This window comes from Chlorocebus sabaeus, chromosome 2, assembly GCF_047675955.1.
Source record: "Chlorocebus sabaeus isolate Y175 chromosome 2, mChlSab1.0.hap1, whole genome shotgun sequence".
NCBI lineage: Eukaryota > Metazoa > Chordata > Mammalia > Primates > Cercopithecidae > Chlorocebus > Chlorocebus sabaeus.
Genome location: NC_132905.1, coordinates 84280215 through 84307811, shown reverse-complemented (window position 1 = coordinate 84307811; position 27597 = coordinate 84280215). Strand labels below are relative to the sequence as shown.

Below are 27597 nucleotides of genomic sequence, written 5' to 3'. Positions count from 1 at the left end.
TCATATAAGCATCTAAACATATTAATACACAAGATAGTAAAAGCAAACCAATCTTTTGGTGGAATGTAAGTGCTCATTCAATATGGTGGCATGGGATCAATATGACAATATAACTACTATCTTCAACCTAATGGTAGCTCATTTGTTACCTGTTCTCAAATACCCAAAATTAATCTTTAGAACCTTTTCATTGTTAAAGTCACTCATTTGAAAAGTCTGCTTTTTTTTCCTTGAAGATTGGAAGCAGAAAAATATATAATTTTGGAAGTAAACCAAGTTTGGATGGGCTCTCCAAACCGATTTGCTGACATAAATTTGGTAAATGTATTAAGTGTGCTTGGAAGAAAATGAGAAACGGAAAAAGTAGTGTTTGTGGGATCAGGTCCATGCAGAACTAAACACACAAGAGATTTAACCCAAACAAAGCCATAGAGCTAAGTCAGTTTCCAACCACCACAATCCAAAGAAAAAAGCGTTTTTTTTTTTTTTTTTTTTTTTTTTTTTTTGCATAAAAACAACAGTGTAGTGAAAAAATCCCTATAGAAAGTCAGTGGATGTTTGTTATTACTTATTATCATAGGCATTTTTCTTTTGCCTTTGTTTTTCTGTCAAATCCCGAATCTGAAAGTAGTATGAAGTGATTGTCTTCTTTGACATGGATAATTTGAATGGTAATGGGTTTTGTTCTGAAATGTTATGCTTCCAATTTGACTTAAGAGCACAAGCAGACATAGGCTCGATTTGGTTCGTTTGAGTTAAAAGATCTTATAGGACATTGTGAATCTTTGTCACTTCTCAGCAGTAACACATGAGTGGCTCCATGAAAGGAACATACTCCAAAGCCTTACAAAGATACTGTGATAGTTAATATTGAATGCCAACTTGATTGGATTGAAGGATACAAAGTATTGTTCCTGGGTGTGTCTGTGAGGGTGTTGCCAAAGAAGATTAACATTGGAGTCAGTGGACTGGGAGAGGCAGACCCACTCTCAGTCTGGGTGGGCACCATTTAACCAGCTGCCAGCACAGCTAGAACAAAAGCAGGCAGAAGAACGTGGAAGGATTAGACTGACTGAGTTTTCCGGCCTTCATCTTTCCCTCACACTGGATGCTTCCTGCCCTCAAACATCGGACTCCAAGTTCTTCAGCTTTCAGGCTCTTGGACCTACACCACTGGTTGCCAGAGGCTCTCAGGCCTTTGGCCACAGATTGAAGGCTGCACGATCAGCTTCCCTACTTTTGAGGTTTGGGGACTTGGACTGGCTTTTTTGCTCCTCGGCTTGCAGATGAGATTTCACCTTCTGAAATTTCACCTTGTGATTATGTGAGTCAACACTCCTTAAAAACTCCGTTTCATATATACATCTATCCTAGTAGTTCTGTCCCTCTAGAGAATGCTGACTAATACAGGCACTATTTAGGACAAAAATATTTTAGGTGATCTAGGTCTGTGTGTTCAAAGTCCAGGCTTGATTAGTCATTGCTATTAAATTATTTTAAAAATAGACACGGTAGGTTTCAGACTTAACTAAACTCTTAAAATTACTACTTAAGAAGGCCACAAAAACCTGAGGGCTCCCTCCCCAAAGATTACAGACTATGCCAGATGGTCAATACAACATTTGTTTGTATTCCAGTGAAAACAAAATGGAAACCAGCTTCTTTATTACTTTCAATTACAAAAAGATACTAAAATGATCATTAATATGCTCGATAACAAAGGTGATTTTCATTGTGGATTTATGTGTAACATGTAATATTTTGCTAGCCTCCACTTGGCTTATATTTTAAAGTCTTTAATTTTCAGGAAAAATAAATACCAGTAGGTTGAGATAATGAAAATAAGCCAAAGAAAGGTCTACCTGAAAATAATTATTGTTTTTTGTTTTGTTTTGTTTTTCTAGAGACAGAGTCTTACTCTGTTGCCCAGGCTGGAGTACAGTGACATGATTACAGCTCACAACAGCCTCAATCTGTAGGGCTCAAGAGGCCCTCTTGCCTCAGCCTCTCTAGTAGCTGGGACTACAGGTATGCACCACTGTGCCCACCTAATTTTTGTTTGTTTGTTTTGTTTTGTAGAGACAGAGTCTCTCTATAATCCTCAGGCTTGCCTCAAACTCCTGGCTTCAAGCACTCCTCCTGCTTCAGCCTCCCAAAATGCTGGAATTATAACTGTGAGCCTCCACACCTGACATTAATGATTTAATAAGACAAAATACACATGAACGTTACTTACTAGGAAGTTCTGGTGGAGGAGTTGGCACCAAAGTTGGTTCTGGATAAAGACTCCCATTGCAAATCCCATGTGTTAGGCTAATGTCATCCAATGCTATATCACTCAGGATCTTGTTTTTAAAAGCATGAAAACCAACCTGCAATTCAGAGAGGCATATGAAATGATTTGATTCCATTCTAATCTTCTCTGACTTGATTCTTCTTGTGAGCCCAAGAGAGTCAATATTGTCTAGAGATTCAATGTTGTCACCTCAAACTATATGGTGACCGGTTAATACATAGTGAAATCCTGACAGATCATGCTTTTTAAATCCTTCTGCTGAACCCAACTCCCTATTTATGTGTTCACACTGGCTAAATTTCCAATGGGGTCTTCCTTCTGAGTTAGTCAGTATTGTTACAGTTTCTATCTCTCTGTTTGTCTGTGTCTTTTTTATGATATTGTCATACTCCAGTGTACTCTGTCATGAATATATATCATCTGGCAGAAGAAAGCAATTTTCTCCCAAATTTCTTCTCTCAGCAATATTAAACATTCAAGTAGTTTTCTGCCTTCTTAGAGCACATAAAGCCTGAAGAGAAAACACACCGGAGGTGAAGGGGACGAGAGAAAGTAGGAGTGTAAAATGATCATTCAGGACCAGCTGTTACTGGTCATAGTTCACCCAGGCTGTTGATGTGGGATACTGTGCAAGGGTGATGCCTGGAGGACACAGAGTCAGACTTGAAAGAAAGGTCCAGTGACTAGAGGTAACATATTAGGTTCTCAGGAACATTGCAAATCCCATACGTTAGGCTAATGTCATCCAATGCTATATCACTCAGGATCTTGTTTTTTAAAGCATTAAAAGCAACCTGCAATTCAGAGAAGCATAGGAAGTGATTTGATTCCATTCTAATCAGAAACAGTGGGTATTTTAGCTGTACTTTCCTGGATCCTGTGCTATGTAGAAGAGGAAAGACATAAATTGAATGTCTGCTATATGCTACTTGCTATGCTAGGCACATGGTATACATTGATCTTATTTAATTTTCAACACTCATTCATTCACTCATTTGTTTATCCATTCCACCTACTTCATATCAGACATTATTTCAGTATTATTTTCTTCCTTACACATATGACCTAATTAAATTTCAAGGAGACTACGGTGACTCGTTCATGATTTCACAACAAAATGGCAAAGCCAAAGTACACATATCTGTAGAACTTGACACTCTTGCACCACCCATGAGCTGTGAGAAAATGGACTCAATTATATTACGTTAGAAAAGATGCTCTGTGAGTGTAGCCACATTTGGCCACTGCATTACTGACTTCCCCTTCTGCTCTCTCTTTTCTCCCCGGCCGTTCCATTTAGCCTTCTTTGAATGATCAGAAAACAAAATTGGAGAGGAAACGTCCCATAAAAGGATCAAATAAGAAGACAGAAAAGAAGGAAAAAGGAAGAGAAGGAAGGAAAGATAGATGGGAGGAAAACAGTTGAGAGTTATTAATTATTGCCTACCTTGCACCAAGTCATGGGAAAAATCTGAAGCCTTTGATGATGGCAGTGTCTGTCCAAATATACATCTTCTGAAAGTGATACTCTCGTGTTTGAAATTACCAATTTAAAACATTATTAATTTGGTCAAACTAATAGCCTCTATTATGCCATATTTTAATTGCAAAGACCCTCAGGAAGAGAACACATTAAAGTGTTATTTGAAAAATTAATTCACCTTAATGTGAAATAAATGATCAGAGACTTCCCAATGATACAGCTCATATAATTTGGTCCTAAAGGAAACATGTGGAGATTAAATCAGAGTGGGGCTGGGTGGGTGGATGCCGATGGGCGTAGGTGTAGAAAAGGGCAGGGCTGACCTAGGTGGTGTTTGTGAAAAGCTGAAAATTGTAGGTAGGCAGAGGACTTAGAGATAAATGGTTGGCCTGGCCGGGCGCGGTGGCTCACGCTTGTAATCCCAGCACTTTGGGAGGCCGAGGCGGGCGGATCACAAGGTCAGGAGATCGAGACCATGGTGAAACCCCGTCTCTACTAAAAAATAGAAAAAAATTAGCTGGGCGCAGTGGCGGGCGCCTGTAGTCCCAGCTATTCGGGAGGCTGAGGTAGGAGAATGGCGTGAACCCGGGAGGCGGAGCTTGCAGTGAGCCGAGATTGCGCCACTGCACTCCAGCCTGGGCGACAGAGCGAGACTCCGTCTCAAAAAAAAAAAAAAAAAAAAAAAAAAAAAAAAAGAGATAAATGGTTGGCCTATGCTAGAAAGTTGCTGAAGGAAGCCGAAATATTCTAAAAGGCTTCGATGTATTTTATGGACCATTATAAGCTGTATTTTCATTAGCACATAGTTCCTCAATGATGGTTTTTTTTTGTTTTTTTTTTGAGACAGAGTCTTGCTCTGTCGCCAGGGCTGGAGTGCAGTGGCCGGGTCTCAGCTCACTGCAAGCTCCGCCTCCCGGGTTCACGCCATTCTCCTGCCTCAGCCTCCCGTGTAGCTGGGACCACAGGCGCCGCCACCTCGCCCAGCTAGTTTTTTGTATTTTTTAGTAGAGACGGGGTTTCACCGTGTTAGCCAGGATGGTCTCGATCTCCTGACCTCGTGATCCACCCGTCTCGGCCTCCCAAAGTGCTGGGATTACAGGCTTGAGCCACCGCGCCCAGCCTCAATGATGGTTTTTAATAGGCTAATGAATAAATGAAAATTAAATATTCAAAGATAAAATATGAGGTAGATTGGGCAAGTAGAGAAAGTGACTTGATTATCTTCAGAAAATTAATTTTTTCACTGTATCATTCTAAATATAATTGTACCACCACAAAAAGAATACAAATATAAATAATAAAGTGTTTTGCAAACCTTAAATTTAACTGTTTCATTTAGGGTTACTTGTCCATAATTCCAATTTTCTCCATAATTTCCTTCCTTTTGGAAAACTGTCTTCTCCATATTTTGGTCATTGCTGATATTAATGCTTAATTTGTAGACATTTTCACCATACATATGATACCTAGTTTGGAAAGAAGCAAAAATGTTTGGATGCCTACAACATTAGAATAAGTCCTTTTCAGAGCTTTTTAAATTCTTTACTTTCTTTGAAACAACCTTTTTCTCCCTCTGGGTTTTGGAGTTGCTGGGGATGGGGAGAGGAGTCTATCAATGTTTTGTTGCTTATCAGTTGGGAAAGTAATAGTATATGCATTAAAACTTTAGCCAACATCTTAGTGAAATGTAAGCCTGGTGGCCTGAGCAAGGCAATGTTACCCATTAAACAAGGCAGCGTTTAAACAAGTGTCTACAACATACCAGAAACTAAGGCAAGCTGGCTCCAAAGTGGGGTCCAAGGGGAGGCTTAAAAGTCCCACATGTTCTTTTCTCCCTCCTGGTCCAGTTGGGGTGGAAATGTAAAATCCTGTAAAAATAACAAAAAAAGTTTTATTTCACTTAAATATTGCATTTTCATTGTGTGACATGTAGACTTTGTAAGCAGGAAAGAAAAATTTTAAGATGAAAGGTTAAGGAAACATATTTTGATATAGTGGACAGGACACTAGACTCGAGCTCAGAAAGCAGTATTTTTGCCATAAAAGACTGTTATTGACAAAAATAGCTTAACACTGGACCTCCCACTTTATTAAACAAGAGCCTTGAAGTGGAGTACTGCCAAGGATATATACAATTCTGACTTATTATGAGTCACTAAATAATCCAGCCTAGTTCCTGACTTAATTCTAGTTTACTAGATATTTTGATTAACTCACATCTTTAGAGACAGTCAGTACATGTGGATATTTAGAGATGCTAGTGGACTAACTCAGAATATACACACACACATATATAAATACAAAACATTTAAGAGTTTCTAAGACTTTCAGTTTTATATTTCACTGAACATTTCATATCTCTAAATAAGAACTTGCCTTATTTTAAAACAGTCTTATCTTTCTTTAGTCCTGTGAATGATGGGTAGTCAGATCACTGAGGAGCAGGAAGCATGCTAATATGTATAAAAGCTTTCAAAATAGCACAAGGCTCTGCATAAAGTACTTTTTGGTCTGAAATTCATTATTCCAACCAATGATTTCAGTCATTTGAAGTTTGCGAAGGGTTGTTGGGATAACATCTTGAACATTTTCTTAGGGGAATTCATTCTATTCTTAGTTTGCTGCTCACATATTGTGACAGGAAGCAAGAATCATGTAACAAGATATTATATAAAGCAAATGTGATGTTGGATTCATCTAATTTGATTGGAATGAAATTTTTTTTGAGATGCTGAAATTTAGTGTTTACTTGAAATCAAGCATCTTCTCTCTTGTGCTTTCCAACAGAAAAATATAGGCAATGTTGCATATAAACTTTAAACTCATTCATTTATGAGATGCAAAGTAAGAACAGGGCATAAAGAAAAGAAGCTAGTGGAACTGCCTGTAGATATATCAATGGATATTTAGACCAGTGAGGCAAAAATTATTCAGAATAAATGAATGTTTTATCAAGGTGAAATTATGGTCTAGTGGCTTAATAAATGTAATATGTATTCATTTATTTGCTTTATATGGCAAACTGTAAAATAATACTGTGTTTAACATTCTATATTAACACATTACTCCTATTTTATATAATGCTGTAATATTTCATGAGTACATATCTTAGCTATTTCATGAGTGTTCTAATTATATGACTGAATGGAGAAGAGCGGCATAGGTACAGAAGAGAGACCCCAGAATCCTCTCTCTAAATGCGCAACTCCAAATCACTTTTGAATTTACCTTACTTTTGATTACTTAGAACATAATTGGGGAAGAAATAATTGAAATACCACTGAATATCATGAATAAATACTCAAATGGTTAGCCTATTCAGAAAAATTTCTAATTAGCTACAATTACATAAACACACATTATGCTCCTATTTATGTTTGGCCATGTTCACAGTCAATAGTTATAACTAATTTGAAATAATTTGAAACTGTTTTTCACTTATTAAGCGGTAATATATTTGGAGTTTTCAGTATGATCAAAATATGATGCTATGAGTTTTTTTTGTCAGTGATCAGGTAAGACATAATTAATTATGTAGACTATAGTACCTTATAAATCTTGTCTAGAGTAAATATCATATTGGTTGCATATTATTGAATATAGTAAAATAATATACAACATTAAATTGCTATTTTTGTGATATCAACTTCATTCTTTAGTTAACAAATTAGAAGATGAATAAAATCCTTCATAAAATGCTAAGGTTTAAGAGTAGAGATTTGTAGTTTACATAAAACTGTACTTAGTCTAACCACTAATTGTCCTTAAATTTCATCTATGACATTTTACCCTAAGGGATCACTTGATCTCTGGTTAACACATGCCAGATGCAGAAGAAATTATTGTATTCCAAGGCATTCCATTACATTTCAACATGATTAGAAAATTATTTTCCTTTTTTAAAAAATAAGCTTTACGCACCTATTATACCTAATTTTGCCTTGTGGGACTATTTGCAATATAACATATTTGTTAGCTCCACAAAAATTTAAAGGCCACTATTACATCTCTCCTAAGTCTTCTCAAGATTATCCATCACTTTTTCTTCCTTAAATAATTTTATTAAGGCACAGTTTCAGTTTGCTTCTTTAATTTGAGAAGCTGTCAATTAGTTGTATATCCAGTTGCTTCCACTTAAAGTATGGAAACTCACATTCACACAGCATGTCTGTTGGGCTATCTCACCAGGGAGCAGAGTAGAAACATCCCAGTGCATGGAACTATTACTGAAGACAGACCATCACTGTCACTATTTCCAAGTGCATCTCATTTCTAGTTCTCTGATTCTTCATGGGAGTTATCTCTTACACCATTGCTCAATAATGCTTTCTTATGCACAATCGAATTAGCCCCTTGTTCAAGATCTTTTATTCTCTCTTTATTTCTTATTAAGCCAAATACAAACACAGTCTGATATTTGAGGTCCCTGTGTTATGTCCTCAATGTCATTTTCCAGCCGTCGCACTTATACTTCATCTATTTCCATACAGCACTTCTGCAAAATTAGATAATGTTAATATTTCCAAACACCTAGAAATTTTTTGACAGTGTGTGTCTTCTTCTTTTCTCTTTTACATCCTTCCACTTCCCCTTCCAATTGTATCTTGTTAAAATTCTATCGATTTTTTGAGGTCATTTAAATCAAATTATCATCTTCTTCAGAAAGCCTCCCAATTAAAAGTGATCACTTTTTCTTTTGAATTCTTAGTGGCACTTTGTACCTCTCTGATGTCATTTGGTATATTCTGTTGTGTATTTTTATTTTTTTTCTGAGATGAAGTTTCATTCCGTCATTTAGGCTGGAGTGCAGTAGCCAATCTTGGTTCACTGCAATCTCTGCCTCCTGTGGGTTCCCGTGATTCTCCTGCCTCAGCCTCCAGAGTAGCTGGAACTACAGGCTCACGCCACCACGGCTGGCTAATTTTTGTATTTTTAGTAGAGATGGAGTTTTGCCATATTGACCAGGCTGCTTTCAAACTCCCAATCTCAGGTGATCTGCCTGCCTTGGCCTCCCAAAGTGTTGGGATTACAGGCAAGAGCCACTGCACCCAGATTGTTGTATATTTTGTTTATGTTTATATGTGAATTTTTCAACTTGCTGGAACTTTTGGGAACAAGAAAGACACTTCGTTTATTTTTTTTTCTGTCTTGATGTGAATTAGCTGTCTGTTGTTTAATATATTTTTGTTACAGATTTGCTTTGCTTTTAAATTTATTAAATTTCTACACAAAAGGAATAATTAAAGAGATTTTTTTCATAACCACATGGGAATTTATATGGTCAAAAATAATTTCTTTTAAAACCCTTGACTTCCTTGAAATGTCTTCTAGAGCTCTTAGAATCAATCTCAGTCAGCTTAAAACCCAGGATATTGGCCAGCCGTAGTGGCCAGCAATTTGGGAGTCCAAGACAGGAAGATCACTTGAGGCCAGGAGTTTGACAACATAACGAGGCCCCATCTCTATAAAAAAATTTTTTAAAAAATTGCCAGGTGTGATAGCACGAACCCGTGATCCCAGCTATTCAGGAGGCTGAGGTGGGAGTATCTCTTGAGCCCAGGAGTTTGAGGCTGCAGTGAGCTATGATTATGCCATTGTACTCCATTCTGGGAGACAGAGTGATCCTGTCTCTAAATAAATAAATAAGCCCCAGAAAATTGAATACATTTTGTTTACTTAAGCATATAATGAATCTCTTTTTTGAACGATTAGGTTTTTCTTAAAACTTCTTTCCATCACTTTTTTTCCTGCTTACCTCTTTATGAATCGAACCTAACCTCTCTCCACCCAACATCCTAATTAAAAAGCAAAACTTCTGAGCATGTGCTGATCTAATATAAAGATAGCAGGAACTGGAGAGATAGCAGAACTTCCTGAGAACCTGGAAATTCCTCTCAAGAAGGAAGTAGGCTGATATAAATTGTTTCATGAGTTGTAAGTACATATGTAAAAGTAGCTGAACCTAGTAGATAGATACTATTAAAAGTTTAGACTGATGCATGGTCTAAATTCAGTCAGAATCTATCAATTTTAGAAAGTATATTATTTTCTAAAATTCAGCATCACAGGAAAGATAAGAAAATAAAAATGTTACTTTTAAAACATTAAAGTTACACTTATTTTAGAAAAAGTTTATATGCTAAGTTAAATGAAGATATCTAAAAGAAGTAATATAATTTTAAAAATTGAGCAGAGTAACTATTTTCCTCCCCAACATATGACTTAGAACAGTGCCACAGCCGATTTATGTTTCTTGAACACTTTTGCAGCATGAAAAGAAAGTAGTTGTAATAGCTAACATTTATATAGCACTTCCTATGTGCCAGGCATTTTTCAGAATTTTTTTTTCTAAACATAGCAATCAATTTAATGTTTATTACATACCTCTAACGGCAGGTCCTATTGTCCTCAACCCCACTTTCCAGATAAGGGAATTGAGGCAGAAAGATTTAAACCTGGCTAAAACTCCAGGGTCTATATTTTAATGCTTTTTACTGCTAAACTATACTACCTCCCACATTATTACAAACAACTGCAATTTCACTGATAAAGGAAAGGAAAGAAACATTTTGTTTGAGCTATGTAGTCCTCTGTGACCCCTACATTCCTGGAGTTTCCACATATTGTGAACCTCATTTTTCCTGAGCCTCCTGAATGAATGGGCCACTTCTGAGCACCTCAAGATGCTGTCCTGCCTCAACATCACCTTCTCCAACAATTCCCTTTGCTTCTAAGAGGTACAGAGAAACCCTGACTGTTCACAACACAGAGATTTAGAAGCCATTGCTGCACCAGGAGACAGCTCTTCAGAAGGACTAGAAAAGTTAAGAGCGTTAGGTATTCTTACCTAAAGCAGTATTAACTCAAAGTTTGTCTGTTTCATTTAGTCTTTTCTGTCACTTAAGGTAAAGGCAAAGAACAAAACAACACCACAAACAATAAACCTGCCTGGATAAGAGCAACATTGAGAAATATTTAATTCTCTTTCATTTCAGAGACAGGATGTTCTGACACATAAAAAAGCAGGCTAGAAGAAAATGCCCTTTGGAGAGGAATGACTGGTTGATTATGAAATCACAGGTATGAGAGTTGGAGAGGACCTATTAAACCCTATCACCTGTCCTCGTTATATGACTCGTCTAATTTTAAATAACTCCTGCTACTCTGCTTTCTCCTGAGACTTCATTTCAGACCTAGCTATGTAAAACCTCCACTTGACATTCAACCCGTTCCACTTTGTCCAATTTCATCTTATTTCCTTAGTTATTTAATCTGTTGGCAAGGCGAAACCATTTTCCCCTGTAATGTATTTATACTCTTCAGATATCAGTGACATAAAAGTAGAAAAATGATAATTTGAACATCAAAGATTTCAACTACATAAAAGGTATCTGTCATAGTCAATAGATATAAATGCTTTTTGCACTTTCCTCTAACTACTCTTGTCCAAGTGTAGTAGAAATTTTTTTTTTATTACAGTAAGGAGAAAAAAAAATCAGATTATTTGACTGTTTTAGGCCAGACCCCTTCAGAGAAGTGGGGTGATTATCACGTAGGGGTTAGTTTTCAGCTGTGCAATTAGTGATTTTTCCATGGAGAATCAGGCTCTGGGAAATAACTTATTCAAAGATTAATTATGTATGAGAGTATTCATGTCATCATTTTCAGTACTAAATATTTTTGTCTTATGGGGTTGGCCATTTACATACAGCACATTTTTTAATGCAAAGGTCTACACTGGTGACTCATTTAACTGGATTCTGTTGGCTTCAGTTAAAAAATATATACAGAATTTGGCCTTTTCTCACCACATCTGCTCCTACTGATCTGAGTCTCATGACCCCTTCTCTAGTTAGGCAATGGCCTTCTACCAGTCTCTTTTCAACACTCTTGCCCTCGCACAAACTATCTTCCAATAGATCAGTCATGTTCCCTCTGCCTGGAATAATCTGTGTAGCTAATTCTTTCAGTTCCTTACAGTTTTGATTCAAGTGTCACTCTTTCAATGAGACTAACTGATCATCCTCTTTTAATTTGTAATAGCATCTTAGCCCCACCCTCCCCATCCTCTTACAAAGCTTCACATTTTCCCAAAGTACTTATTCACACTTAATACACCAAGAAACAATTAATTACTTTATATATGTACATTTCCTATTTCCTGTTTTTTCTTGCTATAATTTATGCTTCGTGAGAGCAGAAAATCTGGTTTATTTTGTTCACAGATATATTCTGAATGACTTGAATAAGGCCTCAATAAATGCTTCTTAAATAAAAGAACAAAATAATAAATTTGAAGGGGCTTTTACTGATGACTCTGAAATATATTAAAAGTAGTTACTTTTTACTAAAAACTAATTTTATTAAGTTGAAATAGTGTGATGAACCATATTATAATATTCTAGGGATATCATTCTCTAAAGAAGTAGGATTAGTCAGATATATTTCTTTCTTGAAAAAATTTAACACTTTAAAGTTCTTTAACTAAATGTCACTCACAATTGATATTAAATCAACCACTTAATTTTCAGGTCTTAAAATCAGGAATATTTATGTTTGTAATAGAAGTGGCCATTAATAACAAATTGCAATGTCAATGTGCTTAGAATTTTTGTTTACTTTAGAAACTATTTTATTCAGTCAATAACTTACTCAGAAATTACTTGAGTCAAAGTTGTAGATATTTATTTACATGTTCAAAAATAATTTTGCCTGTCAATTAGATTCATGCACTGAGAATGTCTGATACGCTTTGGCTCTGTGTTCTCCACCCAAATCTCATCTCCAGTTGTAATCTACATAATACCCATGTGTTGTGGTGGGACCTGGTGGGAGTGATGGGATCACAAGGACAATTTCTCCAGTGCTGTTCTCGTAATGGTGAGTTCCCACAAGATCTGATGGTTTTATATGTGTTTGACATTTCTTCCTACACACACTCATTGTCTCTTGCCTGCAGCCATGTAAGATGCATCTGCTTTACCTTCCGCCATGATTGTAAGTTTCCTGAGACCTCCCCAGTCATGTAGAACTGTGCATCAATTAAACCTCTTCCCTTTATAAATTACCTAGTCTCGGGTATTTCTTTATGGCAGTGTGAAAATGGACTAATCTATGCCCTATTAATTCAAAGACAAAAGAGACTAGGTTTTTGTTCCTGAAAAGAACACTGTGGCAAAAAGAAACAAATAACTGAGTAAATATAATGCTACGTGATAGGAAAAACAGAAGCGGTGCTTAGAATATTTAAGGGAAAAAACATTTCAACTTGGAGGTTTGGGACAGACTTTGTGGAAGTTACTGTATGTGGTCTGTATCCTTAACGCCTAGAACCATGGCTGGTTAGAGGTGGCTTTTAACGTTTACTTGCCTGAATGGAATAGTATTCTCATCAGTAACCTATCAGCAAGTCATATTATAGGATGAATTTTGCTTAAGACAATGATATAAATGCTCAATTTTGACTTTTTTTTTTTTTTTTTTTTTAATTTTCCTTACACGTTCCTTCTAAGATTTGGAACCCTTATTTCAGTGATTATATTTGGTATTATGAATATGTGTTCCAAGACTTTCATGACTGATTTTCTCACTACAAGTTCCTTAGTTTCTAATATTTCACCACGATTTCTAGTTTCTAAGCAAAATATTATTGTCTCTAATATTTCCACCTGGCATCAATTCGAATGTCTCATTCAGATGAAAACCGTACTTGGAAGTCACAACCCTGCCCTATTATCGTGCTTTAGAATCAGACTTCCATAGGGATTCCCAGAAATCTATCTTTGTTTCAAGATAATGCAATCTTGTATGTTGAAAATGCTAAGGAATTCTTTAAAGACACATCAGAGCTAATAAACAAATTCAGCAAGGCTGCTGCTGGGTCTAAGATCAATATACAAAAATCCATTTTATTTCTGTGCACTAGCAATGTACAATCAGAAAATGAAATTAAGACAAAATAGACCAAACTCCAGAAAAGTTAATTGCTTCACACAAGTCTACTTAGTTAATAATAAGTGGCAAGTCTAAGATGACAACCTAGTCTTGTCTCTAATGGCCTCTGTGTACTTTTCAACATTTTGCAAATATACAGGGTAAACCAATATATTTCTTGAAACACACTCACTTTTACTTGCCTGTTTGGTTACCATTTTTCATTTAATTAATTCAATTTTTAAAAAATCCAAAAAGACTTTTGCATTTAATACTGCTCACTTTACACTGCAGAACAACACATATCTCTTTCCTTTTGATTTATGAATTAAAATCCTTTTGACTTCTGAATTAAATGAATTATACCTGAAGCATTGCCAAAAGTGTGGTCAAAATTGGGTCCAGTAAAAGGAGGAAAGGTGCTTCCCTGAATTCTTTCCCATTCATTATCATCATTTAGATCCTGGACCCAGAAACAAAAGCCATCCTCAAAGTTACAATTAATTTTCTCATAATCTGTGAATGAAAAAAAGGAAGAATAAAAAACAAATTTAGTCCACAATGTGAGTAGTTGTATTAGATTGTATTGAAAATAATCTAACCTTATATAGCTTATACTTCAGTGGTATGTACAAAATCATTTTTTTGTTAATCTTAACTCTCTTGCATTCTATTTAGTTTTTTTAAAACAGCTTTTTATTGCCAACTGTGTTAAATTAATACATTTCCTATACTCTGTCAGGGTATTAGCAAATATAAGTTTCTTGTTTTTTAAGTTTTACATTTTGTCTCCATTGGTTCACCCACATAAACTTTGTTCCATATTTTTCTCTCTCCTGTTACTAAATTTAATAGCTTGATCCATATTAAGTTTATGTAGAATTTTCTCTGAAATAGTTTTATGCTAGTATTTTGTAACTTGCAATGCTTGCAGCAAATAAAATTTTAATTTGATTTTACAGTGATTTATAAGTTTTCTCAAATTGGTTATTTGATTCCTTTGAAAAATGTAAACCATTTTCCAATTTCTCATTTCTTTTTGAGTTCTAAGAAGAGAAAGATGCACATACAAGATACTCATTATAAAACTTACATCATGAAAATTTTAGATTCTGCTACCTTTAAAATTCCATTATAACATTAAAGCATCTAAAAATTAAAAAGCTGAAAAATAAATAATACTTACTATTAAGCTCACTGCTGTTAAATGCAGTATATGTTACATTAAAGCCAACATAATCACTTTCATCAGATTCTATAAGAAAAGTGGCAGTAACTTGGTTGGAAAAAATTCTTATTGTGCCAGGATTAGTTTCCCAAATAGAAGCTGCAAAATAAAATAAACAACTGTTATATATATATATATATATATATATATATATATATATATATATATCTGTTCATCTATCTATCCATCCATCAGTCCATCTACTGAACTCTCAGTTTATCGGTTTATCTATCCAAATATCTATCTGATACCACCGAGTTAACTAAAAGCATTAGTCTTACCTTTATTTTAACTGAAATATCTCTTCTCTCAAACATTAGAAAGCCTCAAATTATTTTACATATTTATGGTTTGATAAAAAAGGCATTTTAAATTTTTAATTGTTAGATTTATACACTATATATACATAGAAAAGATGCATTCATTTACTGACAAAGTTCATCTAAGAAACACCAGTTAAGCAGTTTTAAAAATTAAAGTCAACTTAGCTTCATCAGGTATTTACTGTGTCACACTCACAAGGGCTTAATCTGCGTAAAATAATAGAAACAAAAGAGTATTCTTTGGTTCTTTACACTTGTAACTATAAGATCTCAAAATAATACCAGGTGACTTAAGATTGTTTCTACAGCATTTTATATTGATTGTAACATTTGTCTGTCTTGAGTATAAACTACTTAGGGGATTTTTTTTTCATTTTTGATTGTCAAGAGTTAGTATGGTACTTGGGTTATTAAAAGTTTTCATATGATGCTTTACAAAATCATTGTTCTATAAAATTTGCTTTTATGAAAATATACATCACATACATTTTCAAAGGGGGTGATCTTGCCTCTAGGGGGGTTAAAATTGGTTCTGAGGGAGAAAAACAGTTTTAATTTTCAATTGAGCAAAGCTCAGATATACCCACAGTCCATGAACAGATCCACAGAATATAGTATATATGAAATATTAGACTTTCACGAGAGGTAGTTAGAAAAAAAAAAGGCCTGAAATGGTTTCTTAGTGGAGGTGATAATAAAAAAAAGTGTTAACAATGGATTGTTAACAAACAATCCATACATTAGCATAAATAACAGTGAGTTATTTAACATTGAGTTCTGAAAAGAGACACTTTTATGAATGATTAGATATCCTGTGATTATGTAGTAATTAGGAAACAATGTGATACATACAATGTAATTTCAATATAATCTAATAGAAAGGACCTCATGAACAAGCATTGATTCACATCTTAATGTTTTTCCCCAAAATGTGTGTCACAAATTCAATGCTTTTTCATGAAGGACTATTATGTAGACTGTCATCATGGCAGCATGCACACCTGTGTAATTTAAATACTTCTCATATTGAAAACCTTTGGAGTTCATAAGTGTTAGTCACTTAAGGGATGTGAACATTCTAGAAACTTTAAACCTATCTGCCTCCTTTTTGCTTTTTTTTCCATGGCAATGGAATTCTCTTGGACAATGGCTTCCAGCTGGCTTTGAATGTGGCTGGTGGTTCAACCACACCCTTAGTGTACTGGATTTCATAGTGTGTTGGAGTCTCATGATATCTAACAGAACTGTGCTAGTCTAAAAAGTCCAGGAGCTTACCTTGAGTTCCATTAACCTGCTTCAGAGATACATGCAAACCTCCTAAAATGGTGTAGAATATGTGTCTGTAGAGATTTTATAAAACTTTCATCAGATAGTCTTAAAGTCTCCTTGTCTAATAAGAGTCCCAGGACTACAGATCCAGTGAAAGCCATGTGTCTTACAAATCCAGGGAGTAGTGGAGGGTAGTGGTTAAGAGCAGGGGCTCCAGCATCAGTATTTGATTGAGTCTTGGTTCCATGTCTTACTAGACTTGTCTGTGCCTTTCTTCTGTAGTGTAACAACTTTTTCCCATGAAGATTTGTGATAAGGAGTAAAAGTAATTCTCATGTAAGACAGTGACTGGTATTGTTGGAACCTAGTTTTTAGATTCCTTCCTGGGCAGGGGTCATCGCGAGAGACCACTCAACACGGAAGTCACAGTGGAGAGATTTATTGCTAGTGCGCTAGGGTCCTATGTCCGAAGTTGGCCACAGGACCCCGAATGCCTAGTACAGATAGTTTATAAAGGCAAAAACCACAGAAACTCACAAAGCTTGAGGCGCAAGATGATTGGAGCAGGTTATGGCCTGAGCAGGGTGTCTTACTCTGATTAGTTGGTTTGAACCCGGTTTGAACCCGCGCGGGGTATTTCCCGGACTTGTCCTTCTGTTTGAGTTCCAGGAATTTGGGTGGGTGTTTTAGATAGCCACATGGACATCGGGCGGGTGCTTTAGATGGCCACCTGGTCATTGGGCGGGTGCTTTAGATGGCCACCTGGTCATTGGGCGGGTGCTTTTAGATGGCCACCTGGTGTGGCTTTTCTAAGCTTCTAAGTTTCTAAGTCTCTAAGTCTCTAAGTTTTTAAGTCTATAAGTTTCTAAGTCTAAAAGTCTAAAGGTTTCTAAGTTTCTAAGTCTATAGGTCTCTAAGTTTCTAAAGGTTTCTAAGTTTTTGTGGCCTATTTTCAGTATACACTAAATGCTCAGTGAATTCTATCTTTTGCTTCTCTATCTCACCAACTAGGATGTAAACCTTGAAAAGAAAGGGTGAGATTATGTGCCTCTGTCATTGTACCAAAGCATAGGAGATTTTTAATCAATATTTGAGGGCATATATCAAGATGTGAGTAAACAGAGTAATAGAATTTGCCTACATAAGAGAGACGGGGTTTGTGTTGAAAGAATAAAAACAATTACCTAATATCTTTTAAAGGATGCCTTTTTTCCTAGTATATCATAACTGATAAAATACATTTTTAGACATTCCTTAAGAAAATCCAACACCTATTAAAAATGCAAAACTTTTATGGATGTTAATTTGCATAGACTGATCAAGCAGTCACTCTTAAATGTGAATTAACTCATCATTTGTCTACTAACAGCAAAGGCTCTGGTGAATAGGTTTTGTGAAAGAAGAGAGAAATATGATACAGATGTGGGGAGTTTGGAAAGAGGGCAATGGACAGGGAAGACCAACTTTCTACAGAATATGATTCAATAGACCTAGTTCAAACTACTTACATTATCCAATTTATAAGAGTGAAAATGCAGCAACTAGAGTACCATCTTTATTATAAAAGAATTTCTAATATATTCAACACATCTTAGTGAGTGCCCACTATGAATTTAGTCTGGGGTCAAGTGCTGATGACATAGAAAAGAAATAACCAGTTTCCTCTATTGGAATAATTTGTATTGGTGAGTTATTAGAAATAACCATAAAATTATTTTATAAGGGGAAAATGCTATGGGGGTACTGAAGAAGGAATCTTTAATTTTGCCAGGCACTATGATTGGGGAATCTTTGATAATTTCTGGAAGGGATGACTTAAGCAAACCTAATGCTTGCTAAAATAAATTTTTCCACATAATATACCCCTGTCAACAGAAGTGAGTTAATGGGTACTTCTGAGTATACATAAAAGTGTCCTAATAAAAGCATAAAATGTATTGAAAATGCTTTACTTTGAATAACATTTGCCTATATGGTTTAATTCCACATATGCAGTGTTATTATTTTTGTTGTAGGATAAGTTGACAATTCAGGAATATACACTATGCTTATTACATAGCTTTGGCTATAGCTATTCACACTTCTGTGTGCCTCAGGATAAGCATGGCCTTATACAATGTATTAGAAATATATTGTCAGCAGTCCTGTGGGAATGGAATACCAGCTAAGCACTTGAGATACAAATAATGGCGTAACAACTATGCACTCAGAAACACCAATTCCTGGGCTAAGCATTTTGAAACTGTTTTCAATGTGCTAACCCAGGCATTTTTGTTGTCTTTCTTTGAAGATGCATAAAAACATTTATAGATTTTTCTGAACACTAAATTAAGTAACCTCACTCACCATCTTCTACTCCTTTCACACGAAGTATTTATAATTATTATAACCATTGAATTTAATATTATACCTTCATCATTGCAACTTAAAGAAAACACTTTTGAAATAACTTTCCCAGCACTCCATTTTGATTTACTTCAATTTTCATGATTATTTGAAGACTGCACTATCACTTTATGTATGTCTATATTTCCCTGACATTTTTTAGCAGTTAAAGAACTTTTGCATCCCAACTGTAGGTTAAAATGATGGAAAAAAATGCCTTTAGGGTTTGTTTATGCTGATTTGCCCCTAATCAGGTATATAACAACTATTTTACAAAGATAATTCCTTATATTGTCTCTATATAATCCCACTTACCTTAAGTAAAAAATTTATATATTTCCAATATTGTACAAATAATAACAGCATTTGAGATTATATATTTTTAATTGGAATCTAATGAAAGCAAACCTTGTAAGCACATTTCACATAAAGAAATTGCTAAAACATTTAGGGAAAGATGAGCTTGTGACCTGAGAATGAAAGTATCGGTATTATTTCCATACAAATTAACTTTGCAGTTATGGGAAATACTGCTTGTCTCCAATGATTATATACTATAATACCATATGATAGAAATATATCCCAGTTGGCATAAATTCAGATAAACCTTGAGTTTTTGCAATACACCAGACTTTGTGCTAGGTACCAATGGTAAAGTATTATTAGTTTTCTTCGAAAAAGTTAGAATTTTTAATTTGAAAATTTAACACCCAATACACTTTCTCCCATTTTCAGATTATAATTAAAATATTTAATTTTCAAAACTTTAAAATAAATTATTATTCTGAATACCTTAAAATTAAGCAACTACCTGTTATAATGTAACTACATGTTCATAGATATTTTCTGCTTGGATATTCAGTTTCTCATTACATTCTTATGGCAACTAATTGCCCATTAGTCACATCACTATGGCTAAATGTTTTAAAATTTATTCACAAATTGCTGATACCCTAATCGTGTGAAAATAATATTTAGACAAACCATAACCATGGTATTTGAAGAGCTAAGAAACATGAGAATATCTTATGCCTACCACTTATTCAGCCCCCAACCTCTGCAAATTTAGATTTTATCTTCTGTATAGTAGGGATGATAATAGCACCTACATAAATGGTTTGGAAGAGCATTTATTGAGTCAACTCAAAGTGCTGACAACACTCCTTTACACAGTGTAAGTGAAAATATATGGTAAAGTTTATTAATGCCACATTAGTCTTTGGAAATGTTTATATGAAGTAGCCTATTTGCTCACCTATGTGAATATTTATGTTGGTAATAATTTTAAAAAACTGCATTTATCAGATATAGAAATAGATTATGAAATGGTTGGCCCATTCTTTTTAAGAGCAAATGTGATTTACCATGAGTTTATATGTTTTATATACACTCATTATGATATGTGTACTTGGGCTTTTAAAGCACAAAGAACAATTGTATTATGTTTCAAGTCAGAGAGTTTGGGATTTGATTTCTGCCTCCAACACTGTGGACTTATGGTAATTTAATATATTAGACCTCATTTTACTGTTCTGTAAAACATATTTTGCAGGTTTATTGAAAATATTAAATAAGAAAATGCACATTGATTATTCAGTAGAGTATCACACATCAACACCTAATAAAAATGAGATATTATTAGCATATGCTTACATATTTCTCAAATCATTAAATCTGTAAAAAGTTATTCAGTAGGATTCACTTTTCATTACCCACAAATACAATTTGAGAGGCGAGGTTCTTAACACAAAGTTATTATGTAAAATTTAATCACACGTGTCACCAACCTTATCTTAGCTCGACACTTAACTATTTCTCCAACAGGCAAGGAAAACTAGTTATTCCCTCAGCTTTGTTTCCACATTCTCTACCTCATCCTCACTGATTTCCTCCTGGAATTTTGCCCCTAATTTCACTGGTTACTGTGAATAGGTCTGTGCATTTTGGAACAGGTAGAACAAAGGGGCATGAACAGATGTATATTACTAGGGCACCCCCTGCCCTCTTTTCAGCTTCCAGCCCCGTCCATGTGTAACAATAAATGGTTATATAGTCACAATACCATCCAACCACATCTATCATTTACTTAGCCTACCTCCTTGGCTAGACAATGTTTTAGCCACTTTATTAGTATTAGCCTGCAGGAGAACGAGGAGCAGGATGAACATAAAAAAAAAACAGAACCTTTGTGAGTTTATAACCTGTGCAATGCAGAGAAAACAGAATAGTAATTTTCAGAGATTGTCTGAATTTGGTTAATAGGGACTAACATTTAAACAATGTATGGTAACCAAATAGATAATTATAATCATTTGACAAGTTTCACATAATTTTTAAGATATTAATTAGAAGAGGATGATGTTAAAACGTAACTGTTTTATTATGAAGACATGTAGAGCACTAATTTTCTAATTTTTATAATGAGAAGCAATTTTTTTTAGTTTTATAAGTTTCAAGTCCATATTCACTTCAAAATCAAAGGGAAAACATATCACTCCAAGAATTTACCCACATATTTTCATTTTCATAAGTAATTGTATATTTGCTTCAACTTACCTCTTAAAATCTTGCTTGATCCTACACCTTCATAAATATTTAATGTATCTGTATAATATATATTAAAATCATCGAAGCTCAGTTTAATGGAAAGTCCTTGGTTTACACTAAATTAAAAGCAAAAAATAGATTACCACATTTTTAACAGTTGTCATATTTCTTAATGCATTCTAGAATTTGTATGTGTTTTCTTGTGGTGAGCACCACATAATATGATATCTACCCTCTTAAATTTTTAAGTGTACAGTGCAGTATTGCCAATTATGAACACAATGATGTACAGCAGATCTCTAGAATTCTTTAACTTGCAGGACTGAAACTGTATCAGTGAATGACAACTCCCCCATTGCTTAGTCCTCCCAGTCCTTGGCAACCACCATTCTCCTCTCATTTCCATGAGTTTAACTACTTTCTATGCTTCAAGTAAATGAATTCATGCAGTATTTATCTCTCTGTGACTGCTTATTTCACTTAGTACAATGTTCTCAAGGTTCTTCTATGTTGTATCATATACAAAATTTCCTTCTTTATGACTAATATTCATATATATATCACATTTCCTTTGTTCAATCATCAGATGATGGACATTCAGGTTCTTTTTACTTTTTGGTTATGGTAACTAATGCTGAAATGAACATGGGAGTGCAGATATTTCATTGAGATAAATATTCAGAATTGGGAATGTTAGATCATATGGGAATTCTATTTTTAATTTTCTTAGGAATCTGCACACTCTTCTCCATAGCAGCTGCACCATTTCATGTCTTCTCAGTGTCATTTGTGGAAAAGACTATCCTTTTCCCTTTGTGTTGTCTTAGCACCCTCATGGAAGACATTTGATCATATATGTGAGGCTTTATTGTGGGCTTTCTATTCTTTCTGTCTACATGTTTGTCTTTTTGCCAGTACGTTACAGTTTTGATTACTACAGTTTTGTAATATATTTTGAAATCAGGAAGTGTGAGACCCTCCCCAGGTCTGTTATTTTTTCAAGTTTGTTTTGGCTATTCAGGTTTTGTTGTGATTCCATATACATTTTTGGATTTTTTTTTCTATTTCTGTAAAAACTGCCATCAGTATTTTTTAGGGCTTGCATTCAATCTGTACATCACTTTGGGTAGTATGAACATTTTAATTACGTTAAAATTTCCAATTCATGTATATTGTTCATACCATCAAGGTGACAGCTTGATTGTATGACAGTTAAATTGTTATTTACATACTTAAATGTCTTTCCTAACAATTTATATGACTCAAGGACAGGGATTAATTCATTCATTCCTATATTATCTAATACTTTGTAGAAACTAGTGCATGCTATTGATATAAAAAATATTGTATCCAAGGTTATTTATAGATTCAATGCCATCCCCATCAAGCTACCAACGAGTTTCTTCACAGAATTGGAAAAAACTGCTTTAAATTTCATATGGAACCAAAAAAGAGCCCGCATCGCCAAGAAAATCCTAAGTCAAAAGAACAAAGCTGGAGGCATCATGCTACCTGACTTCAAACTATACTACAAGGCTACAGTAACCAAAACAGCATGGTACTGGTACCAAAACAGAGATATAGACCAATGGAACAGAACAGAGTCCTCAGAAATGATACCACACATCTACAGCCATCTGATCTTTGACAAACCTGAGAGAAACAAGAAATGGGGAAAGGATTCCCTATTTAATAAATGGTGCTGGGAAAATTGGCTAGCCATAAGTAGAAAGCTGAAACTGGATCCTTTCCTTACTCCTTATACGAAAATTAATTCAAGATGGATTAGAGACTTAAATGTTAGACCAAATACCATAAAAACCCTAGAGGAAAACCTAGGTAGTACCATTCAGGACATAGGCATGGGCAAAGACTTCATGTCTAAAACACCAAAAGCAACGGCAGCAAAAGCCAAAATTGACAAATGGGATCTCATTAAACTAAAGAGCTTCTGCACAGCAAAAGAAACTACCATCAGAGTGAACAGGCAACCTACAGAATGGGAGAAAATTTTTGCAATCTACTCATCTGACAAAGGGCTAATATCCAGAACCTACAAAGAACTCAAACAAATTTACAAAAAAAAAACAAACAACTCCATCAAAAAGTGGGCAAAGGATATGAACAGACATTTCTCAAAAGAAGACATTCATACAGCCAACAGACACATGAAAAAATGCTCATCATCACTGGCCATCAGAGAAATGCAAATCAAAACCACAATGAGATACCATCTCATACCAGTTAGAATGGCGATCATTCAAAAGTCAGGAAACAACAGGTGCTGGAGAGGATGTGGAGAAATAGGAACACTTTTACACTGTTGGTGGGATTCTAAACTAGTTCAACCATTATGGAAAACAGTATGGCGATTCCTCAAGGATCTAGAACTAGATGTACCGTATGACCCAGCCATCCCATTACTGGGTATATACCCAAAGGATTATAAATCATGCTGCTATAAAGACACATGCACATGTATGTTTATTGCGGCACTATTCACAATAGCAAAGACTTGGAATCAACCCAAATGTCCATCAGTGACAGACTGGATTAAGAAAATGTGGCACATATACACCATGGAATACTATGCAGCCATAAAAAAGGATGGGTTTGTGTCCTTTGTAGGGACATGGATGCAGCTGGAAACCATCATTCTTAGCAAACTATCACAAGAACAGAAAACCAAACACCGCATGTTCTCACTCATAGGTGGGAACTGAACAATGAGATCACTTGGACTCGGGAAGGGGAACATCACACACCGGGGCCTATCATGGGGAGAGGGGAGGGGGGAGGGATTGCACTGGGAGTTATACCTGATGTAAATGACGAGTTGATGGGTGCAGCACAGCAACATGGCACAAGTATACATATGTAACAAACCTGCACGTTATGCACATGTATCCTAGAACTTAAAGTATAATAATAATAAAAAAATATATTGTATCTAGCTGCCAGTATAAGAGTATAGAAGGAAAACTGTGACAGGTTCATTAGAAAATTTAAATTTGACATTTAAACTATTTTCATTTTCAGATAATAGTTTCAGAGAGAGGAGACTTAGTGAAACCTCTACTTTCAACTCCACTGTCTTATTAAAGTGTTATAATCAGAAATGTAAGTAACTCCTCCAAGTGCTTTGTAAGTACCAAGTTTCTCTGAACTCCTTGGAAGAGAGATGGCTGAAAGAAATAAAAGTGTGTATGGGTGAAAATGTCTAAGCCTCCTCGGGCACGAGGTTGGCTAGATCATCTGCAAATGGACCCAGGAAAGGATTAAAAGGGCTGGTAATACTTAAGAGATTTAGTTTCCAAGGCCAAGCAGGAGCCCTGAGAAGTGACCTGGCCTCTGACTCTGGCCCTGGAGGATACTGAGTGAAAAAGGCCTATAGGCAGGGACATGGCAAGACTGGTTTTTAGGTTCACCACCAGTAGTAATGTGGCCAATAAGGCAATCAAGGACGTTCTTCACAGAGTTAGTAAATTTTTGAAAGTCTAAAAGTCGTTGTTGAGAACTGTCCATTTGTGGCAAGACCTCAGGTTGATCAAACACCATACTATAATTACAGCCAGTGGGCTGGACTTCAGGGTTGAAGTTTAGTCTTCAAGTAGTGGGGATGGTGTTAGTGAAATGGCAGCTACTAGCAGGGCAGCATTAAAAGACAACTAAGCAGAAACTCAGATTTTTGAACCTGACCTGTGTTTGCTGCAAGGGAGATAAAGTTAGAATGGTGGTGGGTTATTAAAAAAAACAACCAAAAAAACCCCAAACCACAAACCTATGGACTTCAGCCCTGACTATCAGATTCAGCAGTCCCGGAGTGTATTCTGGAATGTGTATTCTGAGAAGCTCCAAGGGCGATGATGATGAGTGCTTAGGTTTGAGGGCCCTTGAAGCATGTTAGGTAAATGCAGGAGATGTTATACTCATGGCTACTATAAGACATGTCTGGTAACCACAGGCAGAGGTGAGGGGATCAAGATGAGGGAGCAGAAGATCATCCCAGCTTAGACAGAGAAGGAAAGTAAAGCTCAATTTGAAGCTGTTTAAATTCTGCCTCTGTTATGTCAGTTTAAAGACCAAGGGAGTGAGCCTGCTGGTGAGACCTTTAGGGAATCTGGAGTCAAGCTGGAAAAGACAGAGATGGAGGAAATAAGCAGCCATTTCATACTGTTTGGCAAGAACCTGAGGCTCCGACTTTTAACTTTCTTTAATCAGCTATTATATTGATTGCCGTAGTTTTCTAGTGAGTCAACACAATGATTAAAATAACACTATAGGTCAGACCAGTAAACCATAATCCCATCTAGCTATTAATACAAATGAATTAATTAGAATATAATTTTTCATAGTGAATTCAATGGAGCACTTATTCTGCATGCTCTATTGGGGAAATATTCAGCATTTTAACAAGCAAGTTTTCATTGGAGACTTACATTGCATGTTAACATATTTAAAGCTATAAGAAGTCCTACTTTTAAGAGTTTAAATAAATTTATTTCAAGATCTCTTATATTTATGTGAGTACAAATTCTTTTTTCCTTGGAATATCCGGAAGGAACTTAAGGTGTTCCTTGTCTATGAAAATGCTTAGGTAAACATTAAGATAGATCAGCTATCAGCAGCCTGATTATTTTGATTATCATCATGATTGGTTAATTGAATTAAGAATATGGAGGTGAAATATATATTGACTGATCCAAATGTCATTCGAGATATAGCAAGAAAGACATACATAGAGGCTGTTCCCTGCTCTTAATCTGCTGTAACTGAATCACACCTTTAGAGATCTCCACAAAGTCAGTGGCGAAATAAGAAAGGATATATTTTATAGACAAACGCAGGTGATGTGAAATTCTACTTCTCATGATACACGCCATACATGTGTGCTGTTTGCCTGGCAGCACGTGATCAATGTGCACCACAGAAAAATAAACTTGCTTCAGAACCCAATGAGATGACCCCATTTATTAGACAGTATTGTTCATAGGACAGAATACCTTTGTAAAAGGTTAAAAATGATAGTATAATCTTTGGTACAGTTTTTCAGTTGGGAGGTTTTTGCTTCATACTTAATGAAAACAATAATTCTTTTAAAAAGTACTGAAAACAATAAGACGTTGCATCAGAAAAACACTTTATGACTTAAGAACAGAAAACATAAGATCTTGTATTACCGTATGATCCACTGGCAGACAACACTTGATTCAGAAGGTTTTGGATAATGAGTAGCCTGGAAAGACCCAGATGATCCAGTTAACGAAAATCTTCCATCACAAACTGTGGCTGCAAAACGATGCCAATTAATGTTAGACAAAAACAATCTTGGGATTCAAATCGGCTGCAAAACATTTCACAGAATATTCATGGCAGAATCTGTACAAGGCTACTTTATAAAACTGAAATGATAATAAGATTTCATGTTGAAAATCTATTAGCCATTTTTAAATACTAATACACATCCTATCGTGAAGTATTTTAGAAAAATTCTTTCTTTTTTCTCTTTTTCTTTCTTTTTTTCTTTCTTTCTTTCTTTCTTTCTTTCTTTCTTTCTTTCTTTCTTTCTTTCTTTCTTTTTTCTTTCTTCTTTCTTTCTTCTTTCTCTCCTTCTTTCTCTTTTCCTTCCTTCCTTCCTTCCTTCCTTCCTTCCTTCCTTCCTTCCTTCCTTCCTTCCTTCTCTCTCTCTCTCTTTCTTTTTTTTTTTTTTTTATTTGAGATGGAGTTTCACTCTTGTTGCATGTGCTGGAATGCAATGGTGCCATCTCGGCTCACTGCAACCTCCTCCTCCCCGTTCAAGCAATTCTCCTGCCTCCGCCTCAGGAGTAGCTGGGATTACAGGCGCCTGTCACCACGCCCGGCCACTTGTATTTTTAGTAGAGATGGGGTTTCATCATATTGGCCAGGCTGGTCTCGATTTCCTGACCTCAGGTGATCTGCACTCCTAGGACTCCCAAAGTTTTGGGATTACAGGCGTGAGCCACTGCGCCCTGTCCAAAAGCACTGTCTTTCTAACCACACTTCCCTAAACTGCACTTTAAGTGTATTCTTCCATATTTGCAAGGAAATAAATATATCTGAATTGAAACCTACCAGTTTAGATAAATAACTATTCATTTTTTTGGTCTTATTT

At 35.4% G+C, this 27597-nt stretch overlaps 1 protein-coding gene across 2 annotated transcripts in view; it reads right to left on the bottom strand.

Moving 5' to 3' along the window:
* Positions 1-27597, bottom strand: part of TMPRSS15 (transmembrane serine protease 15) — a 136386-nt gene that overhangs the window by 69061 nt on the left and 39728 nt on the right. For both annotated transcript variants that reach the window (XM_073010272.1, XM_007966679.3), the window contains 7 exons: positions 26645-26753; positions 21474-21580; positions 14899-15039; positions 14079-14228; positions 5542-5647; positions 5095-5245; positions 2237-2372 (listed from right to left, as the gene is read on the bottom strand). In XM_073010272.1, coding sequence (XP_072866373.1) covers positions 2237-2372; positions 5095-5245; positions 5542-5647; positions 14079-14228; positions 14899-15039; positions 21474-21580; positions 26645-26753 — 900 coding nt within the window. The remainder of the gene's footprint in view (positions 1-2236; positions 2373-5094; positions 5246-5541; positions 5648-14078; positions 14229-14898; positions 15040-21473; positions 21581-26644; positions 26754-27597) is intronic.